The sequence below is a fragment of the Arachis ipaensis genome, chromosome B3, assembly GCF_059453495.1.
Source record: "Arachis ipaensis isolate K30076 ecotype BB chromosome B3, ASM5945349v1, whole genome shotgun sequence".
Lineage (NCBI taxonomy): Eukaryota > Viridiplantae > Streptophyta > Magnoliopsida > Fabales > Fabaceae > Arachis > Arachis ipaensis.
The window spans coordinates 3,073,920-3,095,169 of record NC_142438.1 but is presented as its reverse complement, the minus strand read 5'-3'; the positions used below and the strand labels follow the sequence as shown (position 1 = coordinate 3,095,169).

General features: G+C 29.8%; 1 protein-coding gene across 1 annotated transcript; it reads left to right on the top strand.

Annotated features, from left to right (window-relative positions):
• Positions 1–3,579: 3,579 nt before the first annotated feature.
• On the top strand, positions 3,580–6,829 carry CPN60A (chaperonin-60alpha). The gene is made up of 8 exons (XM_016331991.3): positions 3,580–3,813; positions 3,902–4,076; positions 4,244–4,365; positions 4,480–4,687; positions 4,780–4,925; positions 5,037–5,343; positions 5,614–6,065; positions 6,304–6,829. The coding sequence occupies exons 1-8, from the start codon at positions 3,757–3,759 to the stop codon at positions 6,589–6,591; spliced, it is 1,755 nt and encodes a 584-aa protein (XP_016187477.1). The 5' UTR covers positions 3,580–3,756; the 3' UTR covers positions 6,592–6,829.
• The last annotated feature ends 14,421 nt before the right edge of the window (positions 6,830–21,250 follow it).

Here is a 21,250-nt window from a genome sequence, read left to right as displayed (position 1 = left end):
ATTTTAGTCCCCTATGTCCCTACATTTTAGAGGTACTGACTGAAATTTTGGGAACAGAGATAGAAATTTTAGTACCAGTCTCTAAACTAACAAACATAATATTGAATATCAGTCTCTCAGTTTTTGTCTCAGTACTTCAAAACAAACGCTACCTTACATTGTAGTGCAAACAAATTACTTTTCTATTTATGTATTTGGTCTCAGCTGAAGCTCTTGATCATTGCTTGGATCACTGCAATTTCATTGGCAGAAAACCCTACACCAAGGTTTGCAAGAACATCATACTCCAACCACCCAGTGTCACCACCACCATTTTTCATACCTTGATTACCATTATTATCATTGGTGTTCGATGATGATGATGGTGGTGGCACTATACTTTTGCCGCTAGTTGCAGCGGCTATGGAAGGTTCGGCGTGGCGCAAGAGCCACTCAATTGTGTCACCATGAGTCTTGTGCCCTAGCTCGCGCGTGAGCTGGAACACGCGCGCAGCACATAACGGTGGCAACAGAATGCGACTTTCTCTTCCATTAACCTTTTTGTGACGATCTTTATTGTTATTATTATTATTGATGCTAACCTTACGAGGGGGTGGGGTATTATTAGAAGAAAACTTCATGAATTTTGGTTTGTTATTACTTTTGGTTTCTTATTGTTTTGTGTGTGTGTCCTTGGATCATTATATTCAATAAAAGGGTTCTTATATAGTAGTCTTATTCTCCCTTGAAGCAACGGTTCCTTAATAAATAAAAAGAAATATTTATTGTTCAAAATATTCAGAGTCAATCTGAGGTTGATCGAATACTCTTATAAATGGTAGACTCATTGATTACTGTTACATATCATGCAATGCAAGTAATTAAATGAGTATGACCAATTGAGCATATTAGGGCCATTAAAAGTAAATATATAGAGTAACGGTTCTGCTACGTTATCAACAGTATATCTGCCAACTTCTACCAACTCTTATTTATAATTGTATTTTATGGAAGTGTGTTCGTGGATGTGTCTAATAAAAATGTCTTTTTTATAGCTGTGTTTAATAAAAGTGTCTTTATAAATATATTTTCTGGATGTGTCTCTTTATATATGTATTTAAAATATATTAATTATTAGACACATCCACGAACACACTTCTATGAAACATACTTATAAATAAGAGTTGGCAGAAGTTGGCAGATAATATGTTGGTACTCTATACTTTTCCATAGAGTAAACATCCCGCAATTTTTGTCCATTTTCACGAAGGATAAAGTGATTTCTGTTTAAAAAAAAAGACGCTTCGATCTCTCTTTTAAAAAATTCATTAAATAATAACAAAAATTATTTTTGTGAGGATTTTATTTATATTTTGTGAGGGTTTTAAACCTCCACAAAATTCTTTTCAACAATATAACCAATTATTACCACTATTATCATTATCTTCTTCATCCTCATTATTATTACGCCTACCTCTATTATTTTTATTGCTTTATCATCATCATTATCTCCTCTACCGTCATCATCATCACCAAAATATTATCAACATTAAAGTTCTCTTCTTTCATTTCTTATTTGATATTATTTTTTTCTTTAAAAGGTATCTGTACTACAATTTTTTTCTTTTGTGACATCATTTTTATTAATGGTTTTTCTTCACTTAACCACCATTGGTAAAAGAATTTTCAAAAACAAACTTATTAATAGTTTGTGGAGGTTTAAAACCCCACAAAATATAAATAAAACCCCGCACAAAACTAATTTTTGTTATTATTTAACGGATTTTTTAACAGATAAATTATATTATCCCAAAATAAAAATATTGAAGATCGAAGTGTCCCTTTTTTTTAATAGGTATTGCTTTGTCCTTTGTGAAAATGGACAATGCTTACGGATTTACCTATCTTTATGCCTTAAACACACATGTTAATTTTATAAATTAAAATTTTTTTAATTAAAAATATAAAAATTAAGTTTTTAATATATTTATTAAATAAAAATATTTAAAATTTCTCGTTAATAATAAATTTATCATGTAACTTAAAGACATACATTAGTTAAACCTATATTTTATTAATCAAAATCAACTAAATTAATCTAATAGTTTATTGACATAATAAAAATTAATTAAAAAATAAATAGACACATAAAAAAAGAAAAAAAAAGACTTGATTCAATTTAATTATAAAAATAACTTATTTAACCATATTTCTCTAAAATAAAATAATATACTTTATTGGTCACCAACTTAGCTATTTATATAAAATATATATTATAATATAAAATATAATATCAAATATATATATATATATATATATATATATATATATATATATATATATATATATATATATATAATGACTAATCTAATAACTACTACTTTTTAGTATTCAATAGTGTCATTGTTTTAATTTTTTCTTCTATTTCTAGTTTTTAGTATTTTATGATTAACCACTAAAGAAAACAAAAAGTTATAATGAAGAATAAAAATTGAAACATGACCCTAATATACTTATTACTATTATTTAGACCAAAATATCTCTTACTCTCTTATTAAAAAAAATTACTAGTGTTTTCAAGTAAATTTGTTATTCTAATTCATATAGGAACGTTTTGTTTAATAAATAATTTAATTAACAAAATAATAGATGAAAAATAGTTAAGAATTTGAATTATTATTGTAGAAAAATTTTTTAAAAATATGGATTGATTATTAACCAAAAAAGTTAATTTATACCTATCTTTCTTCATAACTAATTATTACTACTTTGACTTTTTATTGTTATAGTCTCTCTCATCTTTTATTTTGAGATTTCATAGAATGCATTTATTTAGATTTTTTTTAATTACTATTTAAAATGACCCATTCAAACACACCCTTAAATCTTTCACTAGTTTAGTAGAAATATAAATATGTTTAGAGAAAGTGTAGATACAAAAGCAAATAATATATTTATATTGTACAATAAAATTTGAATTCTGTCTAACTACAACTAAAAATAATAAAATAAAAATAAGATAATTTATTTTTTATTAGAAACTACATAATCAAGTTAACTCTTTTTTTCTTTTCCTGTTAACTAAATCTTGGACCCTATCAAATGGTAGAAGCAAATAGAAACTCAATTTAATATAGATCAGAATAGGTTTACCAATAAAACCTTGCCTCATTGCACTTTTATCAATATGGAAATGAAGCTATGCAGATCAAGTAGAGTGATTCCATAGTAGATATTCACAAAAAAATATTATATTAGTATAAATAAATTTAATTATTCGTTTAGTACAGGATTAATTACTATTATATATAGTAATTTAATAATTAATGTTTAGATATGATAATCGTATTTTTTAAAATTTAATTTTAATATACTATCAGTGTAAAACAATTTTACACGTATATTTAATTACGTAACACCACATCATTAAAAATAACTATTACTTTTATTAATTGCGTGAATAATCATAAAAAAAATAAATATAATTGAATAATTATATAAAATATTTTACATTTTTAATCCATTAAAATTAAACTAATTTTTATTGGTATAATATGATGGATCCAAAAGTAAAAGGGTTGTTAATCCGAAATCCGACCCGGATGAGAAAAAGGGCCTTCGAGAAATCTGGAGAGAGAGAGGAATGTTCTGGAAACTGAGATTTGGTATCCATAAAGCAGCAGGCCCAAACCCTAACTTTTGTGTTCACTTTCCAGTTTCAGACACTCTTCTTATCCATTCCTCACCCAACACACACACACCAAGTCGTTAGCATCAATGGCCTCCGCAAACGCTCTCTCCTCCGCCTCCCTCCTTCGCTCTTCTAACCGCCAGGTACCATAACATCTAACTAACTAACTAACTAGTACAACAACTCTTAACTACCTCCTCACACTTTCCAATGTGAATATTTCTTTTTCAGAGTTTAAGCAGCAACAGGAGGCTGAACCACCAAAACAATGGCAGAGTCAATTACCGTCGCTTCTCCGTCAGAGCCTCCGCCAAGGAGATTGCCTTCGACCAGAGCTCACGCGCCGCCATTCAAGCCGGTATCGATAAGCTCGCCGACGCCGTTGGTCTCACCCTCGGTCCCAGGGGTACGTACAATCCTGCTTAATTTTATTTCATTTCTCGTTCGTTTTTGCATTTTAGATTTGAATCGTGTAATTTCAAGCTCCTCTTGGAGGGACTGGTTTGATTTATAAGAATTTACAATGATGCTGAGATTTCGGAACTGTATTTGCCTATTTGGTTATTTTTGAAGGGAGGAATGTTGTGTTGGATGAGTTTGGAAACCCTAGAGTTGTTAACGATGGTGTCACCATTGCTCGCGCTATTGAGCTCCCTGATGCCATGGAGAACGCCGGAGCTGCTCTCATTAGGGAGGTATGCGAGGGATGGTTTCAATTTTTTCAATTGTAAAAATCTGATAATGGTTTGGTTATTTTGGTGTTAATGACGATGATGATTATTGATGTGTGGCGAAATTGTGTGGACAAGGTTGCTAGCAAGACTAATGACTCAGCTGGCGATGGGACAACGACTGCTTCGGTTCTTGCTAGGGAGATAATTAAGCTTGGACTGCTCAGTGTGACCTCTGGTGCTAACCCTGTGTCTCTCAAGAGAGGAATTGATAAAACTGTTCAGGGTTTGATTGAGGAGCTTGAGAAGAAGTCCAGGGCTGTCAAAGGAGGAGATGACATCAAAGGTGTTATATGCTATACCATTTCTCTAGGAATGTTTGTTTTACCTTGAGGTTTGGTAGACTAATGATGGTTTATTGGTCTGGTAATGGAACAGCCGTTGCTTCTATCTCCGCGGGAAATGATGAGTTGATTGGGCAAATGATTGCTGAGGCAATTGACAAGGTTGGACCAGATGGCGTGCTATCCATTGAATCTTCATCCTCATTTGAGACTACTGTTGAAGTTGAAGAAGGAATGGAGGTATAACTTTTCTGCTGTGGCAAACGGGTCGCTTCTTTTCCACTCTGTAGGGAATCGTGATGAGTTTATATTCACTTTGTAATTCTTATTATTTTGTATTATGTGATACAGATTGACAGAGGGTATATCTCCCCTCAATTTGTTACAAACCCTGAGAAGTCGATTGTTGAATTCGAGAATGCGAGAGTCTTGATTACAGATCAGAAGATATCGGCAATTAAGGATATAATTCCACTGTTGGAGAAAACAACTCAATTGAGAGCTCCCTTGCTTATCATCGCCGAGGATGTCACTGGGGAGGCTTTGGCTACCCTTGTTGTGAATAAGCTGCGGGGCATTCTTAACGTTGCTGCCATCAAAGCTCCCGGTTTTGGTGAGCGCAGGAAGGCCCTACTTCAAGACATTGCTATATTGACAGGTAGGTGAAATTCTCTTCTGTACTTGATTGGATACATAGCACATCAACATTTGTAATGGATTTGAAATGAAATCAAATGACCAATCTCAGTTGAAAATAGGTTAATATTGTTAAAAATTAGTCTGGTGTATGGTGTATTTGAGTGCAAGGTGTATTGATTTGTCAAGTTAATCACTGAGTTCTGTTAAATTGTTAAGTATATATGATCATGAGATGGGAATTATGACAACCATGTGGCTGACAAGTTGATTTTGTGCCTTCAATTACCAGGTGCTGAGTTCCAAGCCTCTGATCTGGGATTACTTGTTGAGAACACCTCAGTTGAGCAGCTTGGTATCGCTCGCAAAGTAACCATCTCCAAGGATTCTACAACTATGATTGCTGATGCTGCATCAAAAGATGAGTTGCAAGCTAGGGTTGCACAACTAAAGAAGGAGCTGTCAGAGACAGATTCAGTTTATGATACAGAGAAATTATCAGAGAGAATCGCCAAGTTGTCTGGTGGAGTTGCAGTCATCAAGGTCGGTGCTGCCACAGAGACTGAACTTGAGGACCGTAAGCTCCGTATTGAGGATGCCAAGAATGCAACCTTTGCTGCCATTGAGGAAGGTATTGTTCCTGGTGGAGGCACCGCATTGGTTCACCTTTCTGACTTTGTACCAGCAATCAAGGACAAGCTTGAAGATGCTGATGAAAGATTAGGAGCTGACATTGTTCAGAAGGTGAGAATGCTGACAAGCTACATACATAAAGCTATAATCTTCTTTGTACTGCATAATGCACATGTTCCATTATTATGATAACACACCAAGTCCAACTATAAAACAGATATAGAAACCTCCTACATAAATTCCTTGTCTATTTCAGATTACAATACACTTTAACAATAAACAATATAACCCTGAGTTTTCTCCAAGTTACAAGTTGATCTGATAACTGTGGAAAATTTTAATATTGTAGGCATTGGTATCACCTGCATCATTGATTGCTCAAAATGCTGGTATAGAAGGTGAAGTAGTGGTGGAGAAGATAAAGAACAGTGAATGGGAGGTTGGTTACAATGCCATGACAGACAAATATGAGAATTTGGTGGAGGCTGGAGTCATTGACCCTGCAAAGGTGACAAGGTGTGCTTTGCAGAATGCTGCTTCAGTTGCTGGAATGGTTTTGACCACACAGGCCATTGTTGTTGAGAAGGCTAAGCCCAAGGCACCTGTTGCTGCTCCTCCTCAAGGCCTCACTGTTTGATTTCTCTATTACTCTTTCAAGGTATTGTCATTACAATGTTACGGCAAAGAACAGTTTTGTGTAGAAAATGGTAAGAGCCCAAGTTTATGAACGAATGTTGAATTGAAAACAAAAGAATCGTAGTTGTAAGCATTATTGTTAGATCATGTTTGGATTGGCGGATAAGAGGTAGTGTTGATTGAGTTCTAAATATGTTTCACGAGTGAAATAAGAGTTATTTTCCTCCGTTAACGTCCAAGAATTAGATCTACTTCACCATACATCGTGCTAATTTTTAACATTCATGCATGTATGAATATTTTTCGAAAATATTGTGAACTTCATGATTGAGGCTATTCACATTGTAAAGTATAGTTCGGTTCAACATTATTGGTAATGTTAAATGTTAAATTGAGACATTCGCTCAGAAGTTTGTGACTCAGAACCATACTTTGAAGTGCCAAAGATCTTGATTTTTAGTTACCCTAAAAAAAAATCTAATACGCGTTAATCCAAAATTAAAAAAAAAAAGAAGTCCTATACGCGGTGGAATGATATCATCATCATATTATAACTATATATGCACGTATTACTACTTTAAATTGGTTTTTGAAAGTTTTTTAATTAAATTTATTTTTAAAAATTTTAAATTGGTCAAATTAATTTTTCTGTTATTTTTTTTTCATAGTCAAAGTTTATTTATATGGTATGTTAAATGATATTATAATATATACTTAAAAATTTTAATTGATTGTTAATATGATATTTATGAAATGAAATTAAATTAATTTTAAATTGAAGTATTTTAATGTTTTAAAATTCTTTTAATTTAAAATTTTAATTTGATTTAATTGTATAAATTTATTATGTTAGTAAATTTTTATTTTTAAAAATGACAAAAAAACTAATATAACTAAAATTTAACTAATGTAACTAAATTAAAATTTTTAAAAGATAAATTTAATTAAAATAATATCTTTCGAAATTTAAAAATATCTTACTATCTTTTCACTTCTTCTCGATGTGGTAGGTTAGTTTTTCCTTCGTCTTACAAAAATCATTAAATATGATCTATTAAGCGAAGAACTACTTTTAAAATAATAATAAACTTAAATAAGTTTTTATTTTTATAAAAGACATTTTTTTTTTACCAAAAATAGGAGATTCGAACTCGCAATCTCTTAATCTCTTAATTGAGTATGGAGAGACTATGCCATTTGAGTTATAGACTATAAAATACCTCTTTGTCATTAGTTTTCTCCGAAAGTTAATTGCCGATGTGGACCAACATTAGAAATTATATTTCATAATTATCAACGACTTATTTAAATCATAATAATATTAAAAAACTACATGGCATTGCTAGTTGCTACGGGAGTACCGGGTTTTTAACATGGGAAGCATAATAAGAATTGACGAACAGAAAGAACCCGTAATATGTTATCCAACTATGCTATATGCTATGTATGTATACATTAAAATTAAGGATTAAAATCAATTACTAATATATAATACATATTAAATATTAAAAATAAATTAAATTATATAAATATATTAATAAATTATTTGATAAGTGATTTTAATAACTAATTTTAATATATAAATAATATTTTTGTATATTATCAGCTCTCTTCCTTTCCGTAAAGCAAAGTCAAATTAGCATGCTGATTCTTTTGGTGGATGAATGCATCACATATATACACATTTTCATTCTAATGACAAACATCTTCTAGAGGAGAATCCGAAAATTCAATATCATTATATCAACCTATACTTAAAAACGGGTAATGTTAAGTAGACAAAAAAAACAGGCAGAATTTGTCTTATTTAATATTAATTAATTATTGTAACAATTAATAAATATTAAATAAGACAAATTATGATTATTTTTGGCTGATTTTCTTTGGTTACCAAATATTTTCGCTTAAAAACTACTTGCCGTGTATAAAAGTTCATTGCGGGAAAGATTCCCTCTTGAGAATGACTCATACGGTAAGAAAAGAGTTGATACCTTTTAAGAGAGCTTGTCAACATGAGTCGGAATATAGATTATTCATAGAAATAATAGAAATAGAAATAATGTTTATACTATTTTGTTTATATATTTTTTTACATTTTTTTATGGTATAAACGACTAATTTTTTTTATCTTCTCTCATTTCTTATCAATTACTTTTAATATGGTGTAAAAAAAAACATAAATGTATCATTCCTCGTTCAAAAATTCTTTAAATAGACATGTTTCTTTCTTTGGAAGTAGTAAACGATATATTCCTCAATAAATGTTGGTCAACCTTTTAGGTAGTAGATCCTACTCACAGGGGAAGAAGTTTAAGAAATTCTTTTTTTTTTTAATGTATATTGTTTAATGTTTACTACTTTCGTTTTTTAGAAACTTAAAATTTTTGTTTAACCTTTTCAATATTATGTGTTTAAATTTATTAAATATTTATAGAAATATATTACTTGCCGAAAAAAAAATGAAAAAAAAAAAGCTAGAAATTACAACCTTATAAATCATAGTTGTGAATGAAGGAAACACTAATGGTGTGCCAAAACAAAATGCATAGTTTCTTTTTTTCTTTTTATTTTTTATTTGTTTATATTAAATATATTTATTTTTGGATAACAAGTTAATAATTATTAAATTTCAGATTTTTTGTCATAGAAACTTTAATATTATGTTATGAAATTGCTTATTTTAAACATTTAAACCAATAAAAATATATGCATGAATAATTATAGATCTCTAATATTTACTTTGATGCAAATGGGCAATAATGATATTTATCATGTTTCGATTTATTTCTATTTATTTATATGAAATTTTAAACAAAGAGCAAATTAAAGCATATATTTTCTAGCAGAAAATTGTAGGAAAAAAAGTTAGCTCAATATAATTTCTTGATCACCACTTTAAAATTGAGGAAGGAAAAAAAAAACTAGCATAGTATATGTATGCCAATAACTCAAGAATCAAGTTCTTTAATTGATTCTAGTTTATCAAAGTGAACACATGAAAAAATAAAGAGGAAAGTATCGTTTTTGTCACCAATGTTTAGGGTAAATTTTATTTGTGTCCCTAACGTTTAAATCGTTCTATTTGTATCCCTAACGTTTGTAAAAGTGATTCAATGTTATCCTACCGTCAATTACACATCATAAACGCTTTAGTTTGAGTTTTAAAAACCTCTTCTTGAAGTTAGAATATAAATGTTTGGGATAGAATCGATAATCTACTCCGAAAAATAGCTCATCAAATGTTAAAACTAATTCCTACAACATTTATATAATTCACTTTTCTAAGGACATAATTGAATTTAAACACAAATAGTAGGTATAATATTAAAATCGATCACATCCAAGTGAGACCTAATTGAGAATAAATACATCCAAGTGAGAATAATTGAAAAATATAATCTGATTTGTTAGTATAATTGATAGTAGGATAACATTGAATCACTTTTATAAACGTTAAGAATACAAATAGAACGATTTAAACGTTAGGAATACAAATAGAACTTACCCCAAACGTTGGGACAAAAACGATACTTTATTCAAAGATAAAAAAAGCATATGGTTTGTTACTTTGTTATGACTACATTATTTATTAAAGAAATGTTCCATGAGGGATACAAGTAACAAAGCTGCAAAATTCAATGCATGAAAGCTTATTGTAGTGTGAATGCTTATTGTAATGTGAATGTTTGAAAGCTTATTATAGTTTTTCAAACTTAAGAGTTAAGGTAGTGAATACTACATCCTCTACTAAAACATTCCATAAGTTATATATTTGTTTGTATCTTATAATTATTGGTCCATGTGTTTTATATCAATTTCAGCACCTTTATTTATCTCTATTCTCATCTTGGACCACAAAATAAAACACCCTTGACCCCTTCACTACACCAAATTATATTACTTTTTACATCACTCACTAATAGACATTTAATATGTCCATATTAGTCAACATCTAAATTGGTCTTAGAAAAATTTTGACCGAAATTTTTAATTTCTAATAAATTTTTATTTTTACAAAAATTTTGAGAATTATTTTCTTCGAACAAATTAATTTTTTTTTGTAGCTTTTAATTAAATTTTTAAACAGGAATAAGTAAATCTTTGACAAATCTTATTATAAGATAACTAGATAAATTAGATTCTTTTTAAAATATGTGGGATCAATTTGTTCGACAAGAATAATTTTATTTTAAAGACCTCTAAAAAATAGAAATTTATTGAAGACCAAAGTATTCGATCTAAAATTTTTTAAAATCAATTTTAACATTTATTCTAGTATTTAATTAAATACATATATAGAATTGGTAGCAACAAATATGTTATAGTCAAAATGGTTCTAAAAATTTCGTCAATTTAGTTTTTGAAAAGTTAACATATTAAATTAATCTTAAAAAAATATAATAATAAATTAAATTAATTTTTTTATTAATTAAATAATGATGTATCACGGAATAATTATATTTAGTATCATTATTTAATTGATGAAAGTATCAATCTGATACATAATTGTAAATTTTTTAAAAATTAATTTGAGACAATTGATAAATTGAAACAAACTTGTTCAAAGATTAATTTCACTATCAACACAATGATCATATGTAAAAGTATTATTTTTAAAACAATTTAAATAAAAAAAAAATAGTGAACCAATCTCAATTTCTGAATTAATAGCTCAGCCACTAGCAGTCTAGCAATCTAGCACTAGCTACTTACAACCCCACCAATAATAATTTTCCAATCATGTATCAGATTCTTTACACTTTTTTTTTTTTTTTCATTTTTGTCAATATATCCCACCATGAACGCAAAATATGCAACCACCAAATCAAATAAAAGCCTCTAATGCAGCGTTGAAGCATGAATATTTAATTATATATATATGGCATCGAATTGAATTCCCCCCTTTCATATAAGATATAGCATCGTTGCATTTGCGAATAATAAGCTTCTTATAACTTTAATTTTAGGGGTGCTCTCGTAAAGATGCGTAAAAGTTTTTTTTATAAAGACATTTACGTATCATATTATTATTCGACGTATTAATAAATCGGTTATTTTTGAATATTTTAACAAATTAGAATAAAATCGAATTTTTTTTATAACAATAACAATAAATCTAATTTTTTGTAGGGATTTAAATGTCCGAAAAACAAAAAGTTAGGGATATAATTGTCTTGTTATCAAAAAATTTAAAGATATTCGATTTAGATGGTATAATTTGATCAGATCAAATCGGGTTTAATAATTATAATGCAGACAATTGGGTTTATTATTGTTATTATAATAAATTGATTTTGTTCTGGTTTATAATAAAAAATAAATTATTAACCAGTTTAATTAGGGGTGTCCGCGGATCGGATCGAATCGGATATGGCCAAAAATTCGATCCGATCCGCACAATTTCCATCGGATCGGATCGGATATGATATCCGCACTTTTTAGTGCCGGATCCGATCCGATCCGATCCGCACATTTGCAGATCGGATCGGATCGGATATCGGATATATCCGCATAATTAAACCTTCTCTTTTTAATCGTATTTCTATGTAAAAGAATTCGATAAAAATATTTCTTTCATACTTTTAAACTTATTTATTCCTAAAATATTTTTAATCAAACTCTCTCTAAATAACAAAAATAAAATAATACAATATATGAATAATAATTACTAACTAAAACATACAAACAAGTAAATATAATACCAAACATATATATATTTATTTATTTTTTAATTATTATAGTGCGGATCTGCGGATCGAATATGCGGATGTAGAGCAGATATCTGCGATCCGATCCGATCAATTTGCGGAACGGATCGTATCCGCAATTTTCGGATCGGATGCGGATATTTACCGCGGATCTGCGGATACGATCCGATCCATGGACACCCCTAAGTTTAATAAAGATATTCAATAATAAAATGACATGTGTGAACGTCTTTAAAAAAAGACATTTTTAGTGTCTTTATTAAAGTGATCTCCTTAATTTAAACATTTTTATTTGTTAATGATTGGGGTTTCACCTTTTTGCAGTTTTTTTTTTTTCATTTTAATTTTGTTTATTGGTTTCATTTCCCATACTTCTTTTAGTTTTCTATTTATTAATTAGAGAAGGATCCACGTTTATGTCCTCTAATTTTAGCTGCTATTATATTTTTGTTATGGAAACATTCTTAAATGTTCAAATTTGGATTTGTCAAATGAAAAAAAAGAAAAAAGTTAACATAATTGGGCAAGAATAAATTCCGTATCAACCAATGATGGAGATTAATTATATGAAGGAAAAGTATGAGAAGTCAATGAAATATTTGTACAATGTGTATAATGGATGTTTAGGGAGTATTAGAGATATAATCATTAGTGTTACCTTTTCTCATTAACTGAATCTTTTTGGGATTAGTGGTATTATGACATGGTATTAAAGCTTTAGATCTGAAAGGTCAAGAGTTTAATCCTTGGTGAACCCAAAAATCAGTTTAAGTTTTTGAGAATATGTTTATTATTCCTAATACTCGGATTGTTATTCTAGATAATATGAGGGATGTTTATTTTGTAACTCAATAGCTCATTATACACCTTATACAAATAGTCCATTAGCTCCCTAGCAGGACTCTTATATGAAACACACTTTACAGTTACAAGTGGATGTATATTCTCATGAAAAGAATATATAAAAAAACGAAAATTCACGTACAGTTATCTTTATATAAAATTATTTATTGAGAATTGTTATGATAATTTGACATATTTAACTAATTTATTATCTAACGACTCTTAGAATGTGTTTGAAAAGTATAGAATTAGAATTCTCTTGAGAAATGAATTCTTTTTTTTTTTGTTTGGAATATAAAGAAATATATAAATTTAAACTCTTTTGAGAATTTTAATTCTCATCAAGTTAAAAAATAAATCAAACCAATATAGATCTGATTTGTAAATCTAACCTAATAAAATTTGAATTTTAAATTAAAATATCTAAATTAATTCTAACATAATTTGATTTTTTAAATATATCCATTTCTCTTTTTCTTTTTTTCTTCTCTCTTATTGGGGTAGCATAGTAATATTACATATACTTCAACCATTTTTTTTCTATTTATTTTTTTTCCAAATTTAAAAATTAGTGTTAGAATTGAATTGCAAATCAATTCTTGCTAGAATTCAATTTAATTCCATCTCATTAAAATTTCTAAACAAACTTTTTAATTATTAATTTCACATAAAAATAATTGTATATGAATTTTTATCATAAAAAATAAAGCTTTTTGCTAGTGACATACATATAAAAAAATATATAAAAAATTATTTTAGTTAAAAAATTTTAATTACCTTTAGTATTTAAGTTTATAATTTAAAATTTAAAAATAAATATTTATTATTTAAAATTTATATTTTAAAATAAACAAAATAATTTTTAAAAAATAAACTAATATTAATTAAAAACAATTAGTTATCTAACATTATTCATAAAAAAGATTTTAAGGGTCAAATGTCAAGTTATATATACTCACTCTAAACTCTAAAGTATCTTTTACTTTTTTAATTTAAATTTTAAATTCTACTTCAGAAAACAGTTATTATTGGAACTATTTCAATGTTACAAGAAGATAAGATATCTATATTTCAACATCAAAAGATTATATAAATGAATATCAATAGACTTTAATTACACTTTTGAATATTTCCAAAACCTTCCGTGTACGGTGAGTCCGCGAGTATTACTGGCACCGTCAAACTTATCAGATGAATAAAATCAGTTTTTTTTTTTTCCAGAAAAATATATCTTTTAAAAAATAATAGACGTTTAAAATTTTATCTTATATAGAATCTACCTTATAACAAATATACTATATTAAATTCAAAATTCTTAATAATTTTATTTGGATATATAGAAATTTTTACTTATTTTATATTTTGTACTGTAGTTTTTTTTTTTTCAAAAAAAATTATAGAAGAGGTTCATGATTGACTAAATAAAGATTTCATAAACTGAAACGGAAGTAAAATATGGTCAGCAAAATTTGGAGTTGGGAATAAGTTGGCTTAAAAAATTGCAACAAGTTTGCAATATTTAATTTAAGATATTTTAAGTCAATTATTTGATGTGCCTAACTTTCGTAAGTCTTCTACTTTTGTTGACTAGAGGAAATGTTTACTATAACCTGTTCGAGTTTTCGTTATTCTTCCAATTTTCTTTCCTAAATTATCTTTTTTTAATTTTAGAATTCTATGAAGAAATAATAAAACAAGAGCCATAAGTTTTTTTTTAAATGTATCTTTGTTCTCAAGTTATGTATTTCCTTATTTTTAAATTAGAACAACAATAAGAAATCTTTGTGCCCTTTTTTAGATAATCATGCCACTTTTAGTTCTCTTAATAGTGTTCCTAATTTGCTCTCCAAGAATTTTTATAGCCACTCTATTAAGTTCTTCTTTCTTTCTTTTAATTAATCTCGTCCAACGTATATCATTTTTTTTCTAAATCTAAATCTAAATTTATTATCTTATCTATATTCTAATTTTAACATATATCACTTTTTTTCTAAATCTAAATCTATTATCTTATCTAAATCTAAATTTATTATCTTATCTATATTCTAATTTTATCCAAAGTCTTCGTGTTTTTACTATGAGTGTCTAAAATAGGAAAAAAATCTATCTTGAGAAGTACTCTAATGATGATGCTGCGACGGTAGAGGGTGTCAGCCTTCAAATGACACCCATAAAGTCATAAAGCTACTAGTTTGGAATTGTCGAGATTTTGAGAGACCCCTGACAATCCACAATTTAAAAGGAATTTGTAAATTCCACTCTTTCGAAGTTGTTTTTCTTGTGAAACCAAAAACCAACCTCGACAAGTGGAAGCAAAGCTTAAATCTTGTGGTTTCAAAGATCGGTTCATTGTGGATCCATCAGGAGTTGCCGGTGGCCCTGCTTTGGCATGGAAAGAGAAATGCAATGTTCAGATTATTAGTTATGACAACTTTTACATTGTGGCCTCAATGGTGGAAGTGGGCACTAATGTTTCTTGGGGTATTATTGGAGTTCATTTGACCTCTCATGATCAAGATATGCAGGTACAGTATGAGGCTCTTCAACCTATTATTCAAGCATTTCAAGGACGAGTGATAATCAAGGGTGATTTTAATGCTATTTCTAACTACAACAAAAAAGTGGGTGGGAGAGTGAAGTCAACAGCTTCTATTGAAGCCTTTAATTCATTTATTGATGACAGCTCTCTAATGGATATTAGAATGATAGGCAAACCATTTACATGGTCAAATCAGAGGTCTAGTACTCTAGTCCATATTTAATTTAGGAATGGCTTGACCGTGTGCTGGTTGGTTCTGAGTGGCAGAAACTATTTCCTAATACTACTATTATTCGGCTTTCTGAATCAGGTTCTGATCATGCTCCTCTTCTCACTTATTTAAGCTTGATAACAGAGAGAACTAAACGGCAATTCAAATTTCAAGAACGGTAGTGTTCTAATGATGAGGTAAGACAGATTGTGAATGAGATATGAAGGGAGAGAATAGAAGGCAGCCCCATATTTATTTTATTTCAAAAATTTAAGAAGTGTCGACACAGTCTTGTCTTATGGCAGCAGTCTAATAGAACGAACTCTAAAGAGAAAATTGATTCTCTTCAATCTCAATTAGAGGAGTTTCGAACAGCAGGGGTCCATAGAGGTAATATCATCTCATATTTAGAAAGCAAACTAGAAAAAGGCTCTCCATAATGAAGAATTATATTGGAAGGAGAAGTCTAGGGTTAGATGGCTTCAAGCGAAAGATCAAAATACTAGTTACTTTCACCAGAAATTTTGTAACCGCACTCGTCGGAATAAAATATGGCACTTGACCGGAAACCATGGCGAATTACTTTCTTCAAATGCTGATATAGTGGCAGTGGTTGAATCTTATTTTAGATATATTTTTTTCTCCTCTTGTCACAATGATCCAAGCCCACTATTCACTAACTTCAAGCCTAAGGTTACAGCTTCTATGAACCGAAGGCTTAGACGTCCAGTTACTATAGAGGAAGTCAAACGGGCTACTTTCAGTGTTCACCCTCAAAGTGCCCCAGGAGATGATGGGATAACAGCTAAATTCTTTCAACATTACTGGGACATCGTCAGTGGTGATGTATTTCGGGCAATTAACGGGTTCTTTACGGGAGGTCACATATTGAAAAGTTTCAACCACACACAAATTTGTTTGATCCCAAAAGTCTCAGATGCTAAAGATATGTCCCAGGTGAGACCAATTAGCCTTTCTTCTATAGTTTATAAAATTATTTCTAAAGTTATAGTTCACAGATTTCAAAGAATGATGCATAAACTTATTAGCCCTTCTCAGAGTGCTTTTATTAAAGGCCGACTGATCTCTTATAATATCTTAATTGCCCATGAATGTATGCATTACCTCAAGAACAATAAACAAGGTCTGGAACATGAGATGACCCTCAAATTGGATATGAGTAAGGCCTACGTAGAGTAGAGTGGAACTTTTTGTGGTTTATGTTGGAGAAAATAGGATTTGATCCCCTTTGGATTATTTGGATTCTTGAATTAGTGACGACTGTTTCTTATTCTGTGATTGTGGAAGGACAACCCTATGATTTTTTCAAACCACAAAGAGGTCTCCTCCAAGGAGATACTCTTTCTCCCTATCTTTTTTTATTTTGTGCAGAAGGTCTCTCTTTCTTGCTACACAAGGCAGAACAAAACAGTCTCATTGAGGACATTCATATTAACAGGCATTGTCCTAAGGTCAATCATCTTCTATTTGCGGACGGCTCTATTCTTTTTTGTAAGGCTAATTCAACTGTTTGTGGAAAGAATAATTCTCCACATACAAGCGTTTTTTTATACAAGTCATTTATATTAACGCACTTCGAACCATACTGCACGTTTTCACTGCACCTTCTTCTTCTTCTTCTTGCTGTACGTTCTTCTTCCTCTTCCTCTTCTTCTTCTTCTTTTCTTTCGTTTCTTGCCTTCTTTTTCTCCTTCTTCATTTACGTGCTTTTCTCTCTGTTTTCTTTCTTCGTTATTCTCGATTTCCATTGTTTTTTGACATCAAGCTCTGAAATCGTTTTTGAAGAAGAAGAAGAAGCAGCAGAAGATGAGGAGGAGAAAGAGAAAGAGTTATGAATTATGCATAAGGTGTACTTCAACGAATTTTGGGTGTATTTCTTAAATCCTTTGGGTGTAGTTTTGTAATTCTTTGGGTGTATTTCTGTAATCTTTTGGGTGTATTTCTATAATCGTTTGGGTGAATTTCTGTAATCATTTGGGTGAATTTCTGTAATCGTTTGGGTGAATTTCTGTAATCGTTTTGGGTGTATTTCTGTAATCGTTTGGGTGTATTTCTGAAGTTCCATTATCTTCAAATTTGGCAAGAAACTCGTTTTCATGGAGGAAGAAGAAGAAGAGTCGTTCATAATGCATGGTGAGTAGTGCGCTTTTGAAACAGGAAGTGGTTGAATAACGTGCATTTATTTACTCTTGAATGTGGGAGTGTAATGCGTGTGTTTTGTTGGAATTGTGCCAACTTGTAAGACTTGTAAGCCAAAAAGACTTGTATGTGTAGCAGCCCTCTTGTGAAAATATCCTTGATTTATTATCTACGAGTGCTTCAGCGGTAAGAAAGTTAATCTTGGCAAATTTACAATTTTTTTCAGTCATAACACTCCTCTTGACTCTCGTGCTTGTCTGACTGTCTCCTTAAACATTTCACACATAGGAGCTCAAGATAAATATCTTGGGCTGCCATCTGTTGTTAATAGATCAAAGAAAGTCACTTTTAACATGGTTAAGGAGAAGGTACATAAAAGAATTCAAGGTTGGAAGCGTAATCTATTGTCTACTGGGAAAAGATTAGTTTTATTAAAGACAATTGGGGAGGCCATCCCGATTTATACTCTCTCCTGCTTCAAATTACCAGACAGTCTAATCTCTGATATTCACTCCTTACTGACTCAGTTCTGGTGGGGTCAAAAAAGAAATGAAAGGCGACTGACCTGGATCAGCTGGGACACTATGACCCGCCCAAAAAAGGAAGGAGGTCTTGGTTTTAAAGACCTTAAAGCTCAAAACCTTGCTCTGTTAGAAAAATAGTATTGAAGAATAGCAACACATTCTAATTCTCTACTGGTCAGAATTTACAAAGGTAAATATTTCAGAAACAGAAATATTCTAAATGCAGAACCTGGAACACTCTCTTCTTGGGGATAGAGAAGTGTTTTGCAAGGTAGAAATGTGGTGGAGAAGGGACTTAGCCGGAGAATAGATAACGGTATAAACATTCGTACGTTTGATGACCTATGGCTGCCTCCCCCATATCCATTCACTGTGCCAATAAATGTTCAACACTCGGCCATTGTTGCTCCCAGAGTAAAAGACCTGATTATTGAAGAAAGAATTTAGAATCAACCGTTAATTATAGAGATCTTTTCAAGTGATATTTTAACTAGAATTCTATCTTTGAAAATTGAAGGTGGAGATGACACACTCCAATGGACACTGAACAAACAAAAGAAGTATGATACAATATTAGGCTATAGAGTGACATACCTATTCTTACACCCTCCGCTTGAACTATGTTCAACCCATATGCAGTAAAAAGCCCCCTGTATCAACCTTTGGAAGATGAAGCTCCCTCACAAAATTAAACTGTTTATTTGGAAGTGTCTCCATGGTCGGCTTCCGGTTCTAGCCCAGATTTACCGGAGATTTCCTGCAACACCGGCACTGTGTCTCCGTTGCCAAGAAGAGGACGAAACAATCCCTTACCGTCTTATGCAATGTCCACCTATAAGAGATGCTTGGTCCAATAGTTCTCTGAGTTTATGCCTCCCCACCCATTCAATTACTGAATTTTGGTCTTGGTGGAACACCACGACGGAGCAGTTTGTTCAATGGGTGGTGACAATCGGAACCAACAATTGTTTGCTATTCTATGTTGAGATTGTTGGAAAGTTAGGAATATCTTTGTCTTTGAAGAAACCAACACTGTCCCAACTTCTATTCTCGATGCTTCTAGTTCGAGAGATTCAACATCTCTATGTAACTTCTCATTGAGTTAGTTCACAAGTCCTATTCTCTGAAAAAAAAATCTACTTTCACTTTTTACAATTTTTTTTTCTATTTTTCACTATTAGATTTCTTTCTAAGTGTAGTTTATTTAAGAGATCCCCATCATTTATTATTTTTATCCTGACATAGATTCTGTATTTCATTTATCAAATTTAATAAAATATATTTTTATCTTTTAAAAAAAAATAATAAGAACTCTTTTCCAACGGATGTAACATCCTTATTTTTAATATCTTTGTTTTAATTCTCTTTTTAACATTTTAAAATATTTTGCGAGTAATTCCATTTTTTTACCTTCAAACCAATAACTTTTGTGATCCATTTCTCATGAAATTTTCGCTATTTTTCATTGGGTTTAGTCCTAAGAATAGACATATATCTTAATAAGGTTTATTAATTAAAAAAGATTTATAAAGAATATTAATTTTAAAACTTCTAGACACATATTAACCAAACTTATTTATTTCACACATTTAAAAGAATTCTTATGTTTACTACTCTGGTCTTTAATATAATATTGGATATAAATCCAAATCCTAGAAGATATTCTCTCCCACAAACCAAAACACTTGTGATAATCTCTCACAGAAGAAGCAAAAAAAAAAAAAAAAAAACAAAAACAGTTTGCATATGTTTTATTTTTTATTTGTTTTATATTATTTTTTATTTTTGAGATTTATTATAGATCGAATTTTAAATTTTTTTTATATAAAATTATGATATTATATTATAAAATAATAATATTAAAAAGACTAAAAAAATAAAAATAATTGAAAATCTTTTTTTTGATAATTAAAAATAACTAAAATTTATCTTATTTAATATTTATTCATATTCTGACTCAAAATATAAATTCAGGTCGTCTAAAAAAAAGTATCCTCAACCATTTACTCAACTTCTTTAAAAAGGTTTACTCAAATCTCTTTTATTATTTCTATCTCTTTTAAAAAAATAAATCTCAACAAACTCTTAAAAATAAAAAAACGGTTATCATTAATTAAAGATAGAACTATACTAAAAAAAATAATAATTATATTCTACTATAAATATATTAAGACTTTTCAAATATATTTACGTTGTAATCTATTAAACATTTGTCTAAATTAACACAATATACTAACATAGGAACAATTTGGACGCTGTTCCAAGAAGGAGTCGAGGTTTTACGCTAAAATCTAAATCAATGTTTTAGGTAACTCTCAAAACAATATTTATTAAAATTAATCTCAATAGAAAGAAATTGGATGAAAAGCTATATATTTTAATAATGATGAATCATAGTTAAGTTTCTTTAATGAAACCGCCAAGGTTTGGAAGAGTGATTATTAAAATGTGTGCCTAGTTTGTAGTATGCAACTCCACGTGTTGTTCTTTCTAAACCCTAAACAAATCAAAACACACGTGTTATCACCAAGACTTTCATCACTATTGCTCATGGAGGTTGCTACACCAAGTCACCAACACAATATACTAACTAATATTAACATTATTCTTAATTCACTTCCCCAATATGCCCACCATTTTTATTTTTAATTACCAAATCTACCACACTCAATTGC